The 23,526-nt window shown below is 46.4% G+C and overlaps 1 protein-coding gene and 1 long non-coding RNA gene across 3 annotated transcripts in view; one reads left to right on the forward strand and one right to left on the reverse strand.

Moving 5' to 3' along the window:
* CYFIP2 (cytoplasmic FMR1 interacting protein 2) overlaps window positions 1-23,526 on the reverse strand; it is a 75,695-nt gene that overhangs the window by 5,793 nt on the left and 46,376 nt on the right. For both annotated transcript variants that reach the window (XM_030573254.1, XM_030573253.1), the window contains exons 24-28: window positions 14,574-14,717; window positions 12,123-12,213; window positions 10,748-10,878; window positions 3,509-3,581; window positions 2,892-2,986 (exon numbers count right to left, since the gene is read on the reverse strand). In XM_030573254.1, the coding sequence (XP_030429114.1) occupies window positions 2,892-2,986; window positions 3,509-3,581; window positions 10,748-10,878; window positions 12,123-12,213; window positions 14,574-14,717 (534 nt within the window). The remainder of the gene's footprint in view (window positions 1-2,891; window positions 2,987-3,508; window positions 3,582-10,747; window positions 10,879-12,122; window positions 12,214-14,573; window positions 14,718-23,526) is intronic.
* LOC115656487 lies at window positions 1,213-23,272 on the forward strand. The gene is made up of 3 exons (XR_004001676.1): window positions 1,213-1,224; window positions 6,885-6,889; window positions 23,193-23,272. It is a non-coding gene; the product is annotated as an uncharacterized LOC115656487 (long non-coding RNA).

Consider the following 23,526-nt stretch of genomic DNA (forward strand, 5'->3'; position numbering starts at 1 on the left):
CTTGGCTAGAATTTCAAGGCTAAAATACTGAATGGGCCCACACCAACTTGCCTACTAAACCTGCATGCATATGGGCTGGTGGGCACAGAAACCAACCTGACTTTAGTGTCTGCTCAGCAGGCTGAGCGATTGAATTATTTATTAACAGTGTTATTGTTTGTGGGATCCATAAGCCATGCACACCCGTTTCAGTGGGGTCAGATTGTCTGGAATGAACTAGTCCAATAATCTCAATGTATGATTTTTGAAGAAACTGTAAAAGGACCAATTCTGCTCTCAGCTGCACACACAGGGCTATCAGGGATGAAGCAGGATCCCCACGCATTCAAGGGCAGACTTTGGTCCTATGGCTGATCATCAGAAAGCCTTAATATAAGGCTACTACTGCCGTGTGGCTGCCCATTGGGCTAACAGCAGCTGGAGGGCAATACTCATATATCAAAGCCAGACCTAGAGTCTGAAGTCCCGTCATCGTGTCCCAGTTGTAAGAAACACGCCTGTGTCGTGTCTGAGATACTAAACTCTTGTGACCAGCTTTATGGTGGGAAAGTGAGGGCAGCATACGACTCACAAGCTGTAGCAACTAAGGGTGGGCTTTGCAGGAGGGCCCAACTCTAGTCCCACTGAGCTCCATGGTTAACCTCCCACTGCCTGTGGGGGGAGAGGGAGCAGTTAGGCTCACTCTGCTAAATGTACATTTTCTCATTCTTGTTGGGGAGTTTACTCAATGAGCCATTATGGCACCTCGGATTCTGCATTAATCTCACATACAAATGATGATTTATGTCCTGCTCACTGCCTGTTTGCTTGTCATTGTATAAACACAGCCTACACAAAGCCCCCTTTTTAATGCACAAACATCTACAGCCTGGGCCAAAGCCATGGAAAGACTCTCACTGACATCAGTCGGCATTGGATGAGGCCCTTAGACCAGAGCGTTTATTATGTAAACTGCACAGGACCAAATTTTCATTAACAGCATCCAAACCTGAAGAGCTGAAATGTGCTCCTAAGTTTCCAGACACCTGCTTTTGGGTGCCTATGCTTTCAGGTGCACAAAAACGTGGATGTTTGTGTCCAAAACTGCATTGCCAGGAGCAGTGGGGCACTATCAACAAATACAGTTATGTCTATTTACATCTGAGTTTCTGAGTTCTCATAACTTTGATTCCCAAAAGTACGTATGTGAAGAACTTGGGAGCACACTAAAGTGAGTTAATTTTAGTGGGGAAAATGAAATACCTTTTGTTTGATCATAATAAATATGGTGAAGAAAAGCAGCAAGTGGACTTTATACAGTAGAATTTAAGGATGATTTTGCAAGGAAGGATAGACACACACACACACAAAAGCACAGTGGTGATTTATATCTCAACAATGCCCCTTTACAAAGGGAACTATATGAGAGATGAGAAGTGCCCACAAATCAGAACAGCATCCTCTGCTACACTTTCTGGTTTTTTGTTTCATATTATTCCCAGAGATGCAAAGTTCCACATGACCTTGAATTATAAATATGATCCACTGGAAAATAGGAAAGTTAATTGCCTGGATCCTGTCCACAGATCTGTCACTTTTTATTGCTGGATGCTCATTCCAGCTACAGAAAATTACTGTGTGAGGAAGTTAATCTAATTCAGTGTCTCAAATACATCTTATTCTATTAACTAAAAGAAAGCAGCATTTTGATAGTGACACTGGGTGAAATCCTGGCCCCACTGAAATCACTAGGGGTTCAGCCACTGACTTCAGTGGAGCCAGGATTTCAACCATTATGTTTGTTTATTTTGGTGAGAGATTTTAAAATGGTGTCATAACTTCAGCATAAAATATAGATCTTTCCATTAAGGCCCCAATTCATGAAAGCGTCCCTATGCAGGAAAGCATTTAAATCAGTGTTTCTCAAACTGGGGTCGCCGCTTGTGTAAGGAAAGTCCCTGGCGGGCCAGGACAGTTTGTTTACCTACTCTGTCCGTAGGTCTGGCTGATCACAGCTCCCACTGGCCACGGTTTGCTGCTCCAGGCCAATGGGAGCTGCTGGAAGCAGCACGGGCCGAGGGACTTACTGGCCGCCACTTCCAGCAGCTCCCATTGGCCTGCAGTGGCGAACCGCGGCTAGTGGGAGCCGCGATCGGCCGGACCTGCAGACAGGGCAGGTAAACAAACCGGCTCAGCCTGCCAGGGGCTTTCCCTACACAAGTGGCGACCCCAGTTTGAGAAACAGTGATTTAAATGCATGCTTAACTTTAAACACATGCTTAAGCCCCAAGCACGTGTTTAAAGTTAAACAAGCGCTTATATGATTTCTTGAATATGGATGGACTTAAGTGTGTGACTTAAGTGTGTACTTTCCTGAACTGGGGGCTTAAAGACTTGATGGTGATCCCCAAGGTCAGTAACAACCCCCACACATCCCCCCACAGCATTCCCTCCTGTGAAAATACCTATGGCAGTAGGTGGCAGTTTTCAAAGTTGTTAATGTTCAGAGCTGGCTTCTGAGCATTCACCCCACCACCCCTATTGCAGCATGGTTAGCATCCTGCCTTCCTGAAAGGCAGCCCTAAGATGGCAACTTTACACCAGCTCCTAAATCTCCCTGACAGACCTCATCAGCTGCTAGAGACAAGGGTTTAAATTTGTCTGATCAGCAGAAAAATGGCAGTCTGGAATAAAAATAAATCAGACTTCCCTGAGAAGTGTGGGGAAGCCAATGGGTGCAGGTAATTCAATAAAGCACCTGCCCAGAGAGAACCCTCTTCTCAGGGGAAGGGAGGAGCTGTGCAGCATTTTGGAATAAAAATTGGAGCACTTTCCTAAGGCCGAATGGGCAATCGGGGGACTGCTGGGAATTTTCAGTAGCCATCTCCTGGGGGTTGCAAAGGAATCCTTACCTGAGGAGTTCCCAGCCTCTCTATTAAGGGAACCAGGTGAAGTGGGGCATATTTGGCTTCGAGACGCTTCATGCGTACTTCCAAGCGTTCTCCTTCTGTCAAGCGAGCAGCAAACAGTGACATAAGACTAGGCAGTGACAAGCCGGCATTTCCACAGAGTCGCCTGGAGCTGCCTCCCCACCATTGTCTGCTCTGGCTCAGGGGGTCAGAACACCAGCGGGAAAGGGAATCGGGCGACGTGCGGCGGAAGGGGGTGTGATTACAGTCTCCACACTAGCAGCTTCATTGTAAGTTTGTAAAATGGCCCTGTTTTAAAAGCACACATCTTACTGTTATCAATCAGCTGTGGCACATTTCATGCTGTCCTTCTCCAGGCCCGCTTGCACATTGCTAAATGGCTTTTAAAACTGAAAGAAATGGAATGGCTAACGAGTGCTTCAACCTGGGTAACTAGACCATAAACATCCTGGCTGGCACTTGTCCTCCACCTGACTTTCTACTGCATCACTGTCTGTGAAAGGGCAGAACGCAGTGAAAGAAACAAATCTGCAACATTAAGGGGGGCATTCTAAGTAGAGGAATAAGCACTGGTCTCTGCTTCCCTCTTGACTTCTTACCTTTGATGTAGACCCTGGGCAAAATATTTTGGAAGGGAGCAGCATGCAGCAAATCACAAACTTCTTCCTGGGACTGAGGCAGGAGGAAGAAAAATAAAATAAGTTAAAAAATTCCTTAAGGGACTGAGTATATGGCTCAGGGGGTTGGCAAGAGCACATGGACCTGTTCACCTCTAGGGCACGCATTCAAATCCAGCCCTGTAGTAACATAAGAGGTCTGAACCACTGTGAAGTGAAACTGAAAAAAAGTACCTGCCCAAAGCCCTTTAAACCTAAACCAGAAAGGTTTGCATAGCTCTATTAAATAACTTCCTGTCTGTATAAGCCCAGAAGGCTATACTGAGCACTCACTGACTCCGAGTCTAGAAGCACAGGAAGGAAATGATTTCTGTTTTACTCTAACTTGATGACTTCCTATCATTTATTTTCTAAGGATCCTCAAGACATTCTCTTGACAGGAAGAACTTGTTGTCTTAATTGCTGCAAGGTATGTATGTACATACATATATGAATCCTAGGGACTGTTACCGAACCTTACATAGTATGTTTGTTTGGATTTAGTTCATTTGGATAGGCCTTTACAGCCAATACTATCAGACCAAAGGTGTGGTGCACTCCAGGCACACTGGAGAAGTCATACAAAAAGGGCTAGAAAGGAATAACAAAATGAGATGCCACTTGGAAAAACACATGCCAGCACACTTGGGGAAATTAATCCAAAACACAGACACACAAGACGAGAAATCTGGAAAGAGTAATACTGAAAGAGTGATGGCCGACAACAAACTGTATGAGTTTGCAATGGGAGAGGGCAGCAAGGAAAAAGGAGAGGTTACTTACCCAGTAGCTGGAGTTCTCTGAAATGTTTTGTCCCTTGGGAGTTCCGTGTGCACCCGTGCGCCTTTGAGTGGAGATTTTTCTTCAGCAGTGTCCATGGGTCTGCACCTGCACCCTACACATCCTCATGCTCTGGACCGAAGTTATACAGGGAGAGGTGGATCTGCCGCCACGCCACTTCCTTCTCAACAAGTCCAAAGGCAAGAATTCCAACGCAGAGGGGAAAGGAGGGTGGGCAGTAGAGCACCCATAGGGATAAAACCTCTGAAAGAACTCCAGTTCCTGTACAAGGTAAGCAACCTCTCCTTCTTTGAGTTATTGTCCTTATGGGTGCTCACACTAGGTATCTCCAAAGGAGTTCACCTATTATGGAGGAGGATGCTGAGGAGACAAGTTCAGAACAGTTCGGAGAGTGGCCTTACCAAAGGCTGCATCTGATCTGGAGACATGGCCATGAAGTATGTGGTTTTGAAAGATACGTGGAAAAGGAAACAACTCCCTAGAGTTCAAAGGGGGAGGAGGGCTCTCAAGGCACGGCGAATTAATTAACCTCCCAAGGTGGAGTGAGCTGACTGACGTGAGGAAAGACGTTGGTCGATTTCTTCAGGAATCTTGTGGTGGTAGGAGGAGCACAAACTGAAACCCCTTCAATTGGCTGGTGAAAGGCTCTAATGGTGGACTTTAATAGAGCTGAATGAGAAGCCTCCAGTTTTTATATGGAACAGGTAGTCAGGCCCGATAGGGAAGTCCGTCTTGGATGGGGATGGCTGCTGTGCACACTAAAGCTGGAAACACTTCCACTCTTACAAGACGGCTGTTGTCATGCTCGGCTTCCAACTGTTCCGCAGTATCACCTGCAGTTCCACTTCCGACTGTCCCTCAAGAGGACAATTCTGCTCTGGGCTCAAGAGCCATTGAGGAGCCGTGCATGGAGGTGTAACAAGGCGAGATTGGAATGGGTCACACAGCCTGACTTCTGAGCCAGGGGGTCTGTCACCAGAGGGAGGAGAAGAGGTGGCATCAGAGCCAGAGGAACCATACTTATCTTGTAGCCATGTTGGGCCTATAAGGATAACGACTGATTTCTCTTGTTTCAGCTTGTTCAAGACTCTGAGGAGCAAAGGTGTTGGAGGATAGGGATATAACAGCACTCAAAGAGAACGAGTGAGGAAGGCATCTCCCACGGAGTTGCAACTAAATCCTCTCCTTGAGCAGAAATCCATAGTAGCAGGAGGGATTGCACTTCCTGCCTCAAGAGACCCTTGTGAAAAGGATCCCTGAAAAAGGACAAGAAAGGGGAGGAGGAGTTGAAAGGGATGTTGTAGCCTGATGAAATTACTTCCAGCATCCATCTGTCCAATGTGATGAGCTTCCAGGAAGGTGTGAAATGGGAGAGACACTCCCTATAGGGTGAGTGGGGAACAGTTTCCACAGAATGGGGGAGGTTCGTGCCCTCGACCAAAGGTTCAAAGCAGCCTAGGTCGTCTACTGGACGGTAGTAGCAGATGGCCCCTCCTCGTGATACCTGGGCCTCTTTTTATGTGGTTCAGTTGGTTTCTGGAAGGTGAAAAACTAAACCAGGTGAGACCAGTGGGCCATCTGCAACTTGCTGCATTTTCTTTTGGTCGCAGTAATGTAAGTATCCTGGGATCACAGGATCACCCAGGAGTCCTTGAGAGCATGTAGGGACTTGTCAGTTGCATCACTGAAGAGCTTGGGCCCTTCAAACGGAAGGTCTTCTACAGCATTCTGCACTCCTCGGGGGAGACTGGAGCACTGCAGACAGGAAGCTCGCAGCATGACTAGGGCAGCAGCCAGAGAGCAAGCTGCTTTGTCAGCCACACCGAGAGATGCGTGTGGAACCCACACGTGTTCTGGGTGTGGGGTTCTGTCCCATCCAGTGGCACTCAGACCACTGAGAGGGAGAGATTGAGTCTGCTCTACTGCCTTAGCTAAGAGTCAGTCGGCTTTTAGCTCATGCGGTAGAGGCTCATGCACAAAGGTCCCAGGTTCGATCCCGCCCGCCGACAACCAGGGTCTGTCGGCGTTACACGTACGAGATGCTTTGGCAATGGTCTGTCCTTCAGAGATGAGGGCTTGAAATTGGTCCTTCCGATCCTGTGGCAGATGTTCAATACATTGTGAAAATTCTGATTCTGAAGATGTGCCATCCAGTGCCTCCATTGGAGGGGCTACGGGTGTTGATACCAGCAGTCAAGTAGGTGCTGGCATTGGAGTCAGTACCAGTGGCCGAGCTTTTGTGGGAGGATGTGCTGGATTGACTTATAGGTCGGAACAGGTGGGTATGTCGGTCCCAACAGGGACATCCTCCCCTTGCGTCTTAGTAAAGAGGATGCAGGCCCCTCTGTCACACGGAGGTTCTGTTGGGAGCGGAATGAGGATGGCCTGGGTGTAGTACTCCTCGAGCTGAGGTGAGTCAAGGAGTACCAGAGATGACCCAGATGAGCAGCTTGCATGTTCCTTATGCCCGTGGCCCTCAAAAGGTGCCAGATTTGGGGCTGGTGGTTTCTCTAAGGAGTCTCTGTGTCTGGAGGTCTCCGAAGGTATTGAGGTTGCTGCAAAGCAGAGCCGCTTCCCAAGAGACTTCTCGGGATGCAGAGCGCTAGAAACCCTTTCTGGCAGTACTGGACTCTTGTGCTGGAAGCAGGAGCTTCAGTGGTATCCGGAGTGGACACGAGAGCTCTGTAGTCACTGGTGCCTAGGTTGACTTTTCCCCTGTGCTTAGACTGCTTAACAGGGGACTCAAGTCTCTTCTTAGAATGTTTGGACGCCTCAGAAGTTGTCCCTTAATCTTCACTCACTGCAGTTAAAGCCAAAGACATTGCCAGAGTATTTGGCTAAAGCCAATGCAGATGGGGGGAATTGATCCTTAGGGAGCACTCCGTAAGGAGCATCGTAAGTCTGTTCTCCTTCAGCTTCCTTGAGCTACTCTTGAGCAGACCCTGCGCTTTGATGAGATGTGGGACTCTCCAAGGCAGCAGAGGCAGTTGAGTTGCCTGTCTCTGAGAGGAAAAGACCTGTGGCGGGTCTGGCAGGGTTTGAAGCCCAGGTTTTGGGTCTGACTTGCAGAAGGGAGACCGCAGGCAAAGAGGCTGAGGGTAGCAGATGCCCTAGCCATGTCCAACGAAGAATGGGGGTGGCAGGTGCCAAAGACACAAATTTGTGCCGGGGGAGAAAACCCCAAGAATACTCAAATAGAAGTAAGAAATATAAATAAATTAAGTAAACAAAATGAGGTAACGGATAGCTAGAAGGTTAATCTACCAGACAGCGCAATACTCAATCTCTAGCCACAGAAAGCTGAAAAAGAACAAGTCGTGGTGGGTCTGCCCTTCCCTACATACCCTTGTCTGGAGCACAAGGATGCGCAGGGTGCAGGTGAGGACCCATGGACACTGCTGAAAAAAATCTCTGATCAAAGGCACACGGGCACCTCATGTGGCGCACCCATAGAGACAATAACTCAAAGAAGAACAAACTTATTTTGGGCTGCATAGATAGAGGCATCGCTGCACAAAGAGGTTTCGGTCGGGGTAGGACATGCATTTGGTGCTAGCCATGCCATAAATTTAGCCAGGACAGAGCTGTGAAAATGATCATGGGGCTGGAGGGAAAGACTCAGTTAGGTCTACTGTATTGTGCAAGTAGATCTTCCTGTTTGGGATGCCTTGGCAGAGGGTCCATAACCCTGACAATACGCTGATAAGAGTCTGGGGCATGGACCATGGTGGGAACAGAGCCGTGAATGCCGTAGCGTGTTTGTGAGAGTGCAGAGTGAGGTGTAGTAAGCACGGGAGGTGGAGGGAAGGGGATGGCATCATGGATCCTGTACAGACCCTGCGGTTTGTGGCATGGAGAGTTTCGGGAGTGGGCACAGAAGCATGGCATGGGCATGGATGGCATGGTGTCTTGCTACCATGTGGACAGAAGCATCCTCTTGTTCCGATGCAAATTCTGTCCTGCTACTTCAACTCTGAAACATGTCCCGGCAGGGAAATTATTTTCTCCAGCTGCTGCCTGTATTTACCCATTTTCTGAGCAAGAATTAGGAATGTCAATAACACCCTTCTCCTCCCTCCAACCAAGGCTCCCTGCCTTACAACAGGAATTTGAGAATGGTATTGATAAGGAACAACAAAAATGTTGTGTGTGTGTGTGGTGGTGGGGGAATGGAAGCTACTTCTCCACCTTAATTGTAGCATTCACTATCAGCCAATAGTCTAATGCAATATAATAGCTCAACAGCTATCATAAACAACAGTAAGAGCAATTACATCCATGCCATTAGACCTCCACTACAGGGAAGATTACAAAGCAGTTAGGGATGTTATCCAGTCCGATCTAATCTGATTGAACCCTCCCCATACTCTGTAACTCTGATCAGATGGTTCCTTTTATGATGTGGGCAGGAAAAGAAGATATCCTAAGATGTCCTTTGGAACAGCATCTCACGCAAAGCATGACACCTCGTGCTTTGTCATGGATGAACCTGGAAAATGGTTGTCTTTGCCAGTCTGCATCTCAAACATGGGATTAGATTCTCCTTAATATATCAATGACTTTGTCGCTGGACAAAAAAGGAAGTTTCCCACATCCTCTCACAAAAAAAGGAAGTTCCTAATTAAAATGTGTGTGAATTTTTGATGCTCATGAGGACATGGGAGTCTCTCCATTGACTTCAGCTGACTCTGGATTAGGCACTAGTGGCATAAGAGAGAGCCAGGCGTGAGTGGGAGTGAGTACTGTGGCACCCTCCTTGGCCCACTCTGCCAGGCCATCTCCATTATGTCCCACAATCCTCCTTTCAGCTTCAGTCCTGGGCTTTTTTCGACTGTCAATCACGCTTGGCTACCTGGAGCTCTTTGGATGTAGACACATCCAGTAGGCTGAGCCCATCCAAATGATTTCACTTGGGCCTGGATGGAGATTTAAAACCTAGCTTCCCAGAGAGGAAAAGCCAGAGTGTCCACCTCCCGTGCCACTAAGCTTCGAAGCTTTTCAGCACAGAAAGGCCCTATAGCCTCATGTTTTCATGGTGGGTGGAAACTGATGCCTTCCGAGTACAGAACGGCATTAAATTCTGAATGAAATGCCTTACTGAAGAACTTAAAGATCAGAGAGACATGATACAGGCTGGTTATGGAAACCCCACCAATATGGACTTTGATGGTAACCTTCCCAAACGGGACCTCGGAATCTTACTTTTGTTTCCTGGACTGCCCGCATGCTGCTGATACACTCTGTCTCCACGGCAACACAAGGGTGCTTTTTCACACCAATGGAGCTTATTGCTACAAGACACCATCATGTGCACTTTAGAAGGCCATTTCAAGGGCAAAAGCAGCACATCCAGCGCGGGGATCTGACAGGGAGGAGGGATCAGAGCCCCAGCAGAGCACGGGAGGAGGAGGGCAGGATACATTTGGCTGCTGTCATTATACAAAAATCAAGCCAGACTATCAGAGGCACCTTTGTGTTTCTCTAGTTTTCTTAGCAAAATGTAATGTAGTGCTCCTGGGAGGTGCTGGACGGACAGTACGAGAGACTGACTGTGTATCTAGTGTATACTCGCTGTGTATCTAGGGCAAAACAGCACAGACAGCTCATGTGGCCCCCCCCACAGCTCTGCCCAACAGGCTCGACCCACAAAGGGTGTGTCTCCATTGCAGTTAGCCAGAGTTACACACTGGAGTTAATGCCTCCTGCGTTAGCCCAGTGGCCATAGTGCAGAATACCACTCGAGCCGCATCACAGGGTTGTTAGCAGCTGAGAGAGCTCACTCCAGTTAAATGTTCTACTGCACGTGAGATAAGGGGTTTTGTATGGGGATGGGGCTTGAGTCAGGGAAATGCTCAAGCTGTAACTCGAGTTAACTCTCCAGTGGAGACAAGCCCCAAGAAATCTCATCAGATCAGCAATTCTTGTGAGAGTCCCTCTGTTTGCGGCTGCTTCATTATTATTATTTATTTATATTGCAGTGGTGCCTAGGTGGTCAAGATGGAGATCAGGGCCCTTTGGTGCTCAGCACCATAGAATAAAAAGATGGTCCCTAGAACTGGATCCAGGAAACAGGCAAATCCTGATTCTAGGTCTGAGCTGAAATCTAAACCACCTTAGGTATCTCTGGATCTTGGATCTGAAAGTAAATCTTCCAGAATTCAGAGCTCAGGTTCCACTTCAGGGCCATTTCTAACTTAAATATCAGTGAGTTCTTTCCTCGCAGGCTGCCCTGGCTGCCAGGGCCACAGAACCAGTCTGTGTAGTGTTGCTCATACACCTTTAGATGACACCCACACACAAAAATAACCCAACCCCAGTGAGATGGTGAGTACAGGTGAAGGTGTAGAGTGTAACCTGCTGAAATTGGAGGTTTTGCCTTACCAGGGCCTGCTCTATGAGGAGGCAGAACAGAATAGCATTGCCCACTTCTCTGAGGCTCTGGAATACATCAGTCTTCAGCTCTGCATACTCAATGATGTCCTTCAGCTGGTGATGGAAAAACTCCAAGATTCCTAAATAGACACAAGGAGGGTAAGACGATCGGGAAAGGAAGAGCAGCAAAATCAAGCTAACCAGTGGCTTGTGCAAAGAGCCAGTCAATGCCTAATGTTTCCTGACCACTAACTGTGATCCTGGATTACTAATTATAAATAACCACCTTCTTTATGAAAGGTCTGCAACCAATGAGCCTGATTCTCCTCTCACACCTGAGTAAATAAGGAAGAACTCACTTGAGGTCAAAGGAGTTGCATAGGTGTCAAGATGATAGACAGGCATTCAGAACGGTTCTGATTCTCCTATCTTCCAAAGCTACCTGGACCAAGCAAATTTTCCTACCCACCCCTATCTGCAAAAAGTTAGTGGTATTGAAAATAAACTTTACATGTATTCCTGGAATTAGTGCAGCTTTTGGGTCAGCAGCAACAAACCTATAATAATGTACTTTAAAAAACCTTGAAAGCAAAACAAAATACTTTTTTAAATGTTCCAGATCAGTGATCCATGTTTCCATATAGAAACTTTCAATTACTTGCAACGTGTAGGGTCTTTCGACATACAGTACTTCCTGTCATCGGTCACAAAACGTCTGATGCAGGCTCTCATTTCCACAGCTAAAAAAGATGCATTATGGAGCCACAGTAGCTGCTCCATAATTAAAGTTGTAAGACATTTTTCTTTAAAGGCCAGATTGCAATCCCATTCCCAGCTTTCACAAGCAGGCTTCCCTTCAAATGTTGCATGTGCACATTCTAGCAACACAAGCTTTGGGGAGAGTTTGAGATTGCACCAGACAAGAGAGCTAGGAAATCTAATGTGATAAGCCTCGTGATGTTTAATTTTATGAGAATACTATATATTTATACGTTCCTAACGTGTTCTTCACTCTAATGTCTAGACCAGCAGCTCTCAAACTTTTTTACTGGTGACCCCTTTCACACAGCAAGCCTCTGAATGCGACCCCCTCTTATAAATTAAAAACACTTTTTAAATATACTTAACACCATTATAAATGCTGAAGGCAAAGCGGGGTTTGGGGTGGAGGTTGACAGCTCATGACCCCCCATGTAATAACCTCGCGACCCCCTGAGGGATCCCGACCCCCAGCTTGAGAACCTTTGATCTAGACAGTCTTATAATACATCATTTTAGGGACTTGGAGAATAAGCCAATCATTGTTTTGTTAATACCTTGTGTTTGGATTAATGCTGCATGCATGGGTGGGGAGGCATGCTACATTACGTATCCTAACACTGACCTGGAGATCCATATTCATGTCTTGGCAAGCGGCATATCTTGGGCATCACTTCTATCAATGTTTTCACATACTGCAGAATGGTGCCCTGTAACTGTCGGAGAGAAAAGGAGATAAATTAACTTTAAAGGATGAACTATAGAATCATGGAATATCAGGGTTGGAAGGGACCTCAAGAGGTCATCTAGTCCAACCCCCTGCTCAAAGCAGGACCAACCGCAACTAAATCATCCCTGCCAGGGCTTTGTCAAGCCTGACCTTAAAAACTTCTAAAGAAGGAGATTCCACCACCTCTCTAGGTAAGCCATTCCAGTGCTTCACCACCCTCCTAGTGAAAAAGTTTTTCCTAATATCCAACCTAAACCTCCCCCACTGCAGCTTGAGACTACTGCTTTTTGTTCTGCCACCCGCCACCACTGAGAATAGTCGAGATCCATCCTCTTTGGAACCCCCCTTTCAGGTAGTTGAAAGCTGCGATCAAATCCCTCCTCATTCTTCTCTTCTGCAGACTAAACAATCTCAGTTCCCTCAGCCTCTCCTCATAAGTCATGTACTGCAGCCCCCTAATCATTTTTGTTGCCCTCTGCAGGACTCTTTGCAATTTTTCCACATCCTTCTTGTCGTTTAGGGCCCAGACTGGACACAGTACTCCAAATGAGGCCTCACCAATGAGTCTCTACTCAGAGCGCGTTCATTTTAAAGGGGCAACTTTTGTGGACTGGCTGGTGGCTACCAGAGCAGAATGCAGTTGTGATTACAAAAACCTCAAACCATGCAAAACTCGCCTGCTTTTTGCTTTCATTATACACATAAAACTCAGCCCACAAGCCTGGGGCTCTTTTATGGTTTCACCCTGAAACCAGCTCATGATCTTCTGTAGTTTCCATCTGAAAGCTCAGCTCTGAGCATTTTGTTTGTTTGAACCTGAATCGCAAGCAGCATTTGGAGGTGAGAATCCAGATAGATCAAAAATAGCATAAAAAAAATCTCGCTCACAGTGGCTACAAAAATCATTCTTCAGCACAGGAAAGATTCCTTTTGCTAAAATACTGATGACAGGATGTATGCTATTGACATTTGACAGAGAGCATGCTACAGAAAAATGGAATTGCACGGGGGGGGGGCTAATTAGCCACTGGAGCTCTGAAGTTGTGAATTAAAATGGATAAGAGCAACCAGATTAGATGATAAAAGTATGTGCTGTAATTGAGTTATATAACTGTATCCTGTAGATATTTTATACAGGACTCTGAACTGAGCATAACTTAGCCAGTCCCAAGGCCCTTATCTTTGCTCTGACCACTATCAATTTCAGATGCTAGCCAGAGTTTTGCACACTAAGCAAACACAGCAGACCCCTCCAATCACTACTGTGTCTTATGAAAGTTAAGTGAAAACACTTTGAGATCCTCAGCTTCACACTTCTCCATTAGACAAGATCAAGATGATGCATTAATATTAGAGCCAAAAATGAACTGAAGCATTTGCAACGAATACTCTTTGCTGATCAAAAAATCTCCTCAACAAAAGCTTTTCTGGTGGAACAACATGATCAGAAATAATTTTATATGCTGTGAATTAAGGCCCGGGAATTGCACAGATAACATTTCTTCTGAACATCAGATTTATCTTCTGAGAGAAAGCAGAGAAGACAAGAAGAAAGTTGTGTCTGTTTCAGCCAGTGTTAAGAGTATCAGGTAGTGATGGACAAACTGGCATTGATAGGAACTCATCCAAACCGTCACACAAAATAGGAATCTTTTTAGAAATTAAAAAAAAAAATTATGGTTCGTTTCTTTTTAATTTTCTTTAATCTCTTCCCTTCCTTTAGTTATCTAGGACCAGAAGACCCAAAATAGCACAAATGAGATTGCTCCTGTTCATCAAGATCTATCTAGGTATTTATGTGGGCCTCATCTGTGTAGAATCTGAGAACAGTCATTGATGGATTTTACCTTCAGAACATCCCTGTGAGGTAAGGAAATACTGTCCCCATTTACAGATGGGGAACTGAAAGACAGGCTAGGTTAAATCCCTTGCTCAAGGTCGCCCAAGGAGTCTGTGGTTGAACTGGTGTTTGAACCCAGGTCTCGAGTCCCAGTCCAATGCTCTTCCACCTTGGCCATGCTCAGGAAGTGCCGATAATGCGCAAGAAGAGCCTCTTTTCATGAGGCTTATAGCCGTGTTGCCGGGCAAAAGAGGCTCAGCGGAACTTGGATCTGCTTCATGTAAATACTGTAGCCAACATCCAAAACTATCTTTGAAGTGAATGGGATTCCCTAGCACCTCTGAAAATCAGGCTATGCATACAGGGTGTCTAACTACGGATGGATGGATGTACATACCTTAATGGGAACATTTTGGCCAAAGTATCCAAAGCCTAGGCTGATTATCTGACCCAAGGCTCCCAAAGCAGTGAGGTTTGCCTATCACTTGTCCCAGGCGCATAATTACCAAGCTTTTGACGATCTTCAGCAGCTCCTCCATCACCACTGCGATCCCTTGATAGCCTAGGAGCCGGCAGATTGTCTTGAAATGAGGAGGCCCCACGAAGTTGCGGTAGGAGCTGTAGATGTGACTGTAAGCAATGTTCAGTGGCTGAAAAATGAGAGGCACAAAGACAATTATGGGGACAGGTGCATTTGCAAGGGTGATGCCTAGTACTCTTTTCCAGGTGGTGTTTTATGTCCCACCTGTTCTGATACCTTTTACAGAAGACATAGGGAATGAATATACTCCATGGCACACTTCTCTTTTTTGAGAGGGGTCACCATGAATTTTTATTTTATGCCTCCGTTTAGAAGAGCATTTGAAACTGACATCTTTTCGTTGGATAACATCCTCAATGATAGCTGTGCAATTCTGGCTGAAGAGTTTGTTGGCTGCACAAGAGCAACAGCCTTGGCTTTTGTCTACATACCATAAAAAGAAGAACGATTGTCTATTGAAAAATCCTTGGCAACAGACGAGTAGCTATTATTGCACACTATCTCCCCATCCCTTTGTCTCACTGCGTCCTTCAGTCGAAAGCCCACTTGTCTCTTTTCTGTGTTAGCAAGAGGTCTGCATCTAAATCCTGACTGGAACTTCTGAGCGCTGCTATCACTATAACTGTTAGATATTCTTGATGAGGAACAGGGGGCAGAGGAAAGGACACAGGAACAAAGGAGGTGGGGTAATGTGCCATCAGCCCTGCAGAGCTTGTCTTGCCTTCACTTCCCTTTATGCACTGTTCCTGTACCCTTTTCCCACAGCCGAGGTTCTTGTTCTCTGCTTGTTCTCTACTTCAGGCTACCCCTGCTGCAACCATGGACAATGCTCCTAAGTGCATCTGGCTCCAGTCAATCTCTGACAATTATTGTTAATTACGATAGCACCTAGGAACTCCAAGCAAGGCTCAGGCCCCCACAGGTGCTGTACAGACAGGTAACAAAGTCCCTGCCCCAGTCTGGGTGTTGGATGGGATGTGACAAATGGACAAAATAGACAAATAGGGTGAAGGAAGATGGGAGGAGGCGGTTGCAAAATGAACAGCATTTAGCAAATGAACAGAAGTCTTTGCTTGGCATGTGCCTCACTAAACAACTATAACGTAGGAGAGGAGGAACTACTGGTAAGCAAACAGCATGGGAAAGGACATGAACCAGTCTCTCTCTGTGTCCTGTAGGTGTCAGTGTAGGACTCTGTAGTTTTCTTGGTATTTATCCATGTGCGATTGTGGGCTAATGTCTGAATTTGGCCCTGTGGGTGGGTTGATGTCTCAAAATGGAACGTGCGGTTTAGTTTGGCTCCTGGCCCAAAATGAATTTCCATTTGGTCTTAGAATAGCCTTGGAAACATGGAGCGTGCTGCAGTGCTTCTTGTCTCTAGAATATTGGTTGGATCTAAGCAGCATCGAGAGAAGCCGAAGGAAGAGGAAGAGGAAATTAATTCAATTGTGCAATCGGAAAAGGACACCAAATCAGTTTAACTGAAACAGCAGAATGCTGTGCGTGCCAGGGGCTTGCTCTGAAAAAGACACGTTTGCATCAGGGTTTGGCACCATAAGAAAAGGACTGTGTTCTCACTTCCTCTGCCCCCCTTCCCATTACAATAATTGGAGAATATATTTGGCTCTGCTTACTGATGCAGCAAACAACATCTGGCACAAAGTGCCTCTCCCAGTGAAATGCCAGTGAGCCCCCTGCCTGTCTTTGGTTAACCAAAGAGATGAGAAAGCAGAGGGGAGGACATTTTTCTGCAGACATGACAAAGGGTCAGGTATATACTGTACTCTAATGGGATTCCCTGCCATTCCAGTAATGGAGCACATCTTATCCACCTTTGGCTATGCTACAAGAGGGCAAGAAGTGATGCCCTGCCTGCCAGCAAGAGAAGAAGTGTGCAGAAGTGGCAGAACAGGACAAATCAAGAATACTCTCAAAAGTCACTGCTTCCACCATCTGCCACACACGTGCTGGTGCTAGCCAGGAGATAAATACAGTTATCCTGCAGCTCTGGTGGTCTTACCTGCCCTCAGCCCACTGAGCCATCTCTCACAGACTAATTCTAACATTACAAATCTCTGAGCAGCTACAAAAGCGTGGCATTTTAAAAAAAAACACCATTTCCCCCTTTCTCTCCCAAAGGCAGAATTTCTACTCCCCGACACAATACTCATTTGCTCACTTGTCAATTACTTAATCAACAAATTAACCATCCTCATCATTTTGTTTAGACCAACAGACTCCTGTCTCTGTTCCAAAACCCACTTGCCAATTGGAACGATTAAGAACTAGGTGAAAAGGGCTATGTCATTTGGAATTCAGGAATTCCCCTCTTCCTATGGGATAAGGCCCAGTTAGCTTGCAAGATGCCATACCCAGAGAATTATGTATAGAAAAGTTATTGTAGGTAACTTATAGAAGTGTCTAAACTGCATCCATCAACATTTTTCTCTTTCACCAAGGCCTGTATAGCAGGACACATGGTAATTAGGAGACTGGTCCATAGCCTATTGAAGTAAATGAAAAGGCAGCCATTGACTTCAGTGACAAAAATAGTACCAGTAAACGTTTTCATAAACTCTTTAAAGTAGCAGAAGCATGATGTGTGACTGCTGCAGCACTACATTTTATCTGACATGCAGGAGTGATGCAATCATCCCAAAGTCCTGCCAATAAACCTGTTATGCCAGGTCACAGCTAATTATAGTAGCATCCTGTTGCTGTAGCTTTTGCAACATATCATGACAGCCATGTTGGACATGTGTGAAACATACTGCTGTGCAGACCGGGTACGTGAACAGGGAGAAGGGAAGCCCCATCTCACTGCCATGCTTTCCCTATAGATTTATCTGCACACAGAGGCATTGTGTGCCCTGCATTTGCCATGTCTTTCTAGCACTAGCTACTAGCATGGGGACTTGGGGTCCAGTCCAGGCCAAGCGGTGCTGGGAGTCTGAGGGTCCTGGGGAGCAATGGCGAGAACCTGAGCTGTCCCCCCTGACAGCTGACAGATAAGACTGCAGTGTCACGTGAGCTTGTCAACAATGGTGGATTTTCCAAAGCCTAACTCTGCTTCTAGTAACATCAGTGGGAGCTGACTTCAAAGGGAATGGAGCTGGGACAATGCTGAGTGTTTTAAACATCCCACTCCATGTCTTGTGATGGGCCTTTGCTTTGCCGGAGTGGATCCCACTGCTCTTGTCGCACAGCTCCCCATCAAGGGTCTGTCTGCCCTACAATTATACACCTGCAGTTGGCCCGCGTGGCAGCTGACTTGGGCTCACGGGGCATGGGCTTCAGGGGCGATGAAACTGCAGAGCTCAGACTCTGGGTTTAACTGCAGCATAGGCAGTGGGATACCAATGTTGTTCCTGTTTCCTCTCATGAAGACACCTATTCACACTTCTTGAAAACAGGAGCTGAAGATGGCTCTTTGGGAACATGATGATTCCTGTGATGGGGCAGCACTGCCATCAAAGAGCAATTCCATTGATGGCCCCCTCCCTGGGATGGAGACCTGTTCTCTTCACGTGCAGCATTAGCATTCCAATAGCCTCCCACCTCTCCGGCTGTCATCCCACTTCCACATTGCTTCCGGTGACCAGTGACTAACAGAGCTGGAAAGAAGCTTTTAAAGTTTACTTTTCCTTAAAAGGGAAGGGGGCACTAGCACTGAAGCTGCAACCTCAATCCCCATTTAATTGGACACTTCGAGAAAATCTATTTTATAACGTGTGTTGCCTGCCAACAAAACAGGATGATTCATTCCTTTCTGTCTGAAAGATGATGTAAGTTCCACCAAGCTTTCTGCAAAGTGGTGCTGTCATAAAAGGTGTGCATCTACTAATAATACCATGGCTTTGAGCAATTAAAACATAACTCCATTTAGGGTGAAATGCACAGCTTCGGTTAAAAAATATAGGAGGTAAGTGTATTTTAAGACAAGACAGCTGAACATGCAAGCTGACTTCATAGTACCATCCATTCCCTCACACAGGCCCTCGGCCTGCAGCCCCTCTGAGCTCTGTGTGCCAGGTGAGTGGCAGCCTGCTCCTCCCCCGGGGTGATGCAGCTCATGATCAAACACGCATCATAAAGCTCTGCTGTTCCAAGCCGAGGAGCCTTTGGCTTGGGGGCCAGCCAACAGCAGCAGAACAGGGCACGTAGCCAGGCTGCTTGCATGGTACAGGTGTTTGGGCTAGGAGGCTGGGAATGCAGACAGATTGAGATGTGCAGAGATGAGTCTTGTTCCCACAGTCTCAGAATCCAAAGGAAATAGCAGTTGGTCTCCCTTTGCCATGCACCTGGGAGAGCGTGGTGGGAAAATCCCCATTCCACCTTAGGAACTGCCGAGGTGATCAACTATTGCTGGGATCCCTGAGCACACGAGTTAGCAGCAGGTGTAGTAGGTCATTTGCAAGTCTGCAGGCCCACTGCTTGTTGTCACGAGTCCCAGTCTGTGCTTGACAGCTCGCCTTTGAGTGAAAGAATTCTATCAGGCCTCAAGCTGTAGACAGAAAAAAAAATGCCACACACCCGAACCCTCTTGAAAATGAACTTCTAACGAAAAACCTTCCTAGGCAACCGAGTTCACCTCCTGCAACAGGAGAGCCCAGTCCCTTCCTGTAGGAGATTCATCACATTGAACTGATACTATCCTGTTTCTCAGCCAAAGGACCAAAAACTCTCCTCCAGAAAACATAAATGCCCAGTCCCATGTGGTATCCACGGCACATACACAGCACAGAAAATACGTCCTTTGTGAAGGGATGTGCCCAGATGGTTTTATCTTAATGTGATAATCCTATAGGCTGCTGTTGTTATTTATCGGGAATGGAGTTCTCAGTACAGAAGGATATTGGGGAACACGCCTGGAGCTTTTCCTAGCACTGGCTGTGATGCACTCTGGATAGCACAAGAACGTTCCTTTCATCTGAGGTGATCGCAAGCCCAGCTGAGCAGAAATTGTGATCAATGTGTCACCATTGGAGCTTCCACTATGGAAAATGTGCTGCCAATGGCCCACTTCTCACTGAAAACACTATTTTCCTGTTCCCTGCTGCCCAATCTGGGCTTTGGAGTGACAGACCAGGTACCACCTCCTGAAACACACATAGCAAGCCCTGGAGGATAAACAGCTCCAGCTGCTAGCGCCACTTGCTGGACCCACAATCCAGAAGCCCTTGTACAGCTGCTGAATATATACAACCAGAAAACATTGTGACTTACAGCATTTGGGTACAATTACTATTTATATAATCTATAGCATCACAGGCACACAGAGCTCTTTGAAGGCATCTGCAAGACGGGTTAATTAACTCAGGCGAGTGGGTCAGATCATGCAAAAAAGCTAATGATTTCCACTGAACCTATCATGATCCTGATTCTGGAGGTGCTGAGAGGAGGACAGGAGCACATTCACATACATGAACGATGCATGATCAGAAGCGTTTATAAAGCTAAGCAGCAGTTAACAAGCAGAGAAGTGAGCTATTGGTAATTTTACCTGCTCTGTCTAGGAGCCTTGGGAACCCATTGCTGCAGCCTGAATACAGCTGAATTTTATAACAGGCTAAACAGTGGAGAATGGCTTGATTTCTACTAAACACTTGGAGCCAGATTGTTAAAGGTATGTAGGTGCCTAACTCCCATAGTCAGGTGTCAGGTGCCTAAATCCCTTTTACAACATGCCTTTTATTCTGTTTTCTACTTCTGGAAAAATAAGGAAACTCCTTCCTCCTTCCCTGGGTGCCCAGGTCTAAGAACTGACTATTGCTCATGGGATATGGTTGTCTGAGTTCCTCCCCACTTTCTGTCGCAGAGTGGATCTCCATAGTACCTGTCTTTGATGTGTGTTGGAACATAGTCACCCGACTGAACTTTAGTGCAACCCACCAATTCAGGGGTGGGCAAACTTTTTGGCCTGAGGGTCACATCGGGGTTCCAAAACTGTATAGAGGACCGGGTAGGGAAGGCGGTGGCTCCCCAAACAGCCTGGCTCCTGCCCACTATCTGCCCCGCCCCTGCTCCTTGTCCCCTGACCGCCCCCTCCCAGGATCACCTGCCCCTAACCACCCCCCGGGACCCCACCCCCTATTGAACCCCCCCTGCTCCCTGTCCCGCCGTCCAGAGTGCGGACGGCATGGCAAGCTGAGGCTGCAAGAGAGGGCAGACAGCAGGGTAGGGGCCGAGAACTAGCCTCCCTGGCCAGCAGCTCAAGGGCCGGGCAGGATGATCCCGTGGGCTGGATGTGGCCCGCAGGCCATACTTTGCATACCTCTGCACCAATCCATGGAATTCTAACTGATGCATTTGGACCATGGACTTTCTCGAGGGTAGGTTGACTCTGACAAGGGACTCATTACAGCAGCACGGTGAGGTTATACATATATTAATACATATATTTATCACAAATTAGCAGGGCCTCCTTTGAGAAGCCACATCCCTGCTTGGGTATAAAACAGCAACAAAAGAATTCTGACTCAGAGACACCCCCACGCATTCACAACCCGAGTTCTTATTTAAGTATAACAAGGGAGATCAGCAAACTAAGGAAGAGCTTTGGCAGGGTTAGAGACTCTCCTGCTCTAGGGCATGGGCTGACCTCTTACTTCTGGGGGTCCAAGATAAATTTCGGGAGGGAAAAGGGCAGGCAGCAGGTTATCACATCACTGCTTCTTGCCCCTTCGCCAGAAACAGTTGGTACTGGCCACTGGTGGAGACGCCATCCTGGATTAGATGGGACCTTGTTTGATCAGTGGGGCTATTCCTATGCTCCTATATAAGATGGAGAAACTAAACTTTTCATTGTCTCCTGGTTTTAGAACAAAGGCTATTGATGAACAACCAAAGTATCATTCTGACATGACTGCAGGCAGGGAAGCCAGTTGAACTCAGCCTTGCAGGAGCCCTGCTGACAGAGTCCCTTTGCATTGCACCATCCCTCTGTACCCTGTGTTCTTCTTGCCAGCTTTCCTCCCTGCAGGCAGGACTGTGCTTGGCTGGCAGCATGAAGCCAGAGAAGTACCTTTTCCACCTCTGCCCCTGAAGGGAGGGCGTGAAGCCAGGTGAGAGCTCTTTCACTTTCATCTAGTCAGTGAGTACTTCCCTCCCTGCTCTGGCAATGGCTGTTTGATGGGCACAGAAGGGAGGCAGCTTGACCTTGGAAGATAAAGCTAAAATGTCAAGCAATGGGATGACTAAGTGGAGAGCAAGGGCTGCAGATTTTTCCTGATATAAAATAGTTCTTTACTCTCCACATTGCCTGGTGTGTTCACTCGCTGCTGACATTTGAAGGAGTGCTCACAGACGGCAGACTCAGTTCCAGGGACTGAGAACTCCAGACACTGGATCACAATGTTTGAGGAGGAAAGTTCTAATTCAGAGCAAGCTCCTTTACCGCTCTGCTTCAGACAGCATTGAGACACTGCCTGGAAGTGCTGGGTCCATTATGCAGGTTTCTTCTTCCCCCCTTTATCTTTAGGCTAGGTAGAATTTGATTTTTATTTTGTTATCACTTTGACAGATAAATCTATATTTATTTTTATACATGTTTTTATTTTGATCTACTAAAATTTTCACAGTTGTGGGAAATTATGCGGACGGTCGGACACTGGAGGGTGTCAGACAATAATGATTTAATGATGGTAGACATCGAGATTACAAAAGTTAAAGCTTTATAACAGTTAAAACATAAGTTGTCAACACCACATGGCAAAATATACAAAGTGAATATCCTTAAATCAAAATCTAACAAGTTCTCAAGCAGCATTTTTCTTATTTTGCCTGTCTGTACATTTCAATTATTATCGATGGAAGTATTATTTTGTCCACTTGCATGTGTGTATGGTGAAATTGACGTTTACCTACATTTACCGATAAAAATCGAATGCTTCCAAACCTATTTATCACCAGTGACTCAGACAGCTTACACTGTGCATATCTTACATTTGCCTTCCCCTCTTTTCCTCTAACCAGATGGGATGCAGTCATTTCTAGGCCCCTGTGGCTATGATTTCTGAAAGGAGCCAGCCTAGATCCCATTAAAATTCAATAGAAGTTGGATGCCTTTGAAAATCGCAGCCAGAGCTGTTTCCAGTCAGAGCGCAGTACCTGGAGAAAAGATCAGCTGATGCCACTGTAGCCTGGGCGAAGGACAGAGCATCAGCTAGATTTTCCTGACAGTTTAAAAGTCACCGAGATCTTAAGGTGAAAGACAAGTCACTAAGTGATAGAATTTTAACCGGTGACACTTTGCTTTACTGGAAATAGTATTTTACATTTACATACGGCAGCATCTCTGACCCTGAAGAATCCCCAAATACTTCCCAGAGCACCCCAGAAAGGTTGGCACCTCAGAGTGAGCGGGTGGCAGTACCTTACCTCGCTATAGAGCTGGGATAAGGCACTGCACCAATCCCCATCCTCTTACTAAAAAGCACATTGGGAACCTCAGCATCTCATCTGAAAGTGCCCTGCATGGAACCCAATGTGTCGTTCTTGGGATTTGAACCTGGAAGTAGAAAAAGCAAACACCTGTATGTGCAGGCATATTTCCTCGGCCTGAATCAAAACCCTTTTCTTTTAGATTCTGGTGCGGCTGCTGCTGAAATGCTGTGTCCAGTTCCAGTGTCCACAATGCAAGAAGGGTGTTAATAAATCAGAGAGGATTAAGAGAGGATTAAAAGATTAGAAAATCTGCCTTATCGTGATAGACTCAAGGAGTGCAGTTGAGTTCACTTAACAGAGAGACAGTTAAGGGTTTACTTGACCTACATGGCATAAGTTCCTCCGTAGAATCAGAATCACAGAAATGTAGGACTGGAAGGGACCTTGATAGGACAGATTTGTTCAAAGGGGAACAAATATTTAATAAAGGGCTCTTTAATCTAGCAGCAAAAAGTCTAATGCAATGCTCACAA

The sequence above is a fragment of the Gopherus evgoodei genome, chromosome 8 (genome assembly GCF_007399415.2).
Source record: "Gopherus evgoodei ecotype Sinaloan lineage chromosome 8, rGopEvg1_v1.p, whole genome shotgun sequence".
NCBI classification, from domain to species: domain Eukaryota; kingdom Metazoa; phylum Chordata; order Testudines; family Testudinidae; genus Gopherus; species Gopherus evgoodei.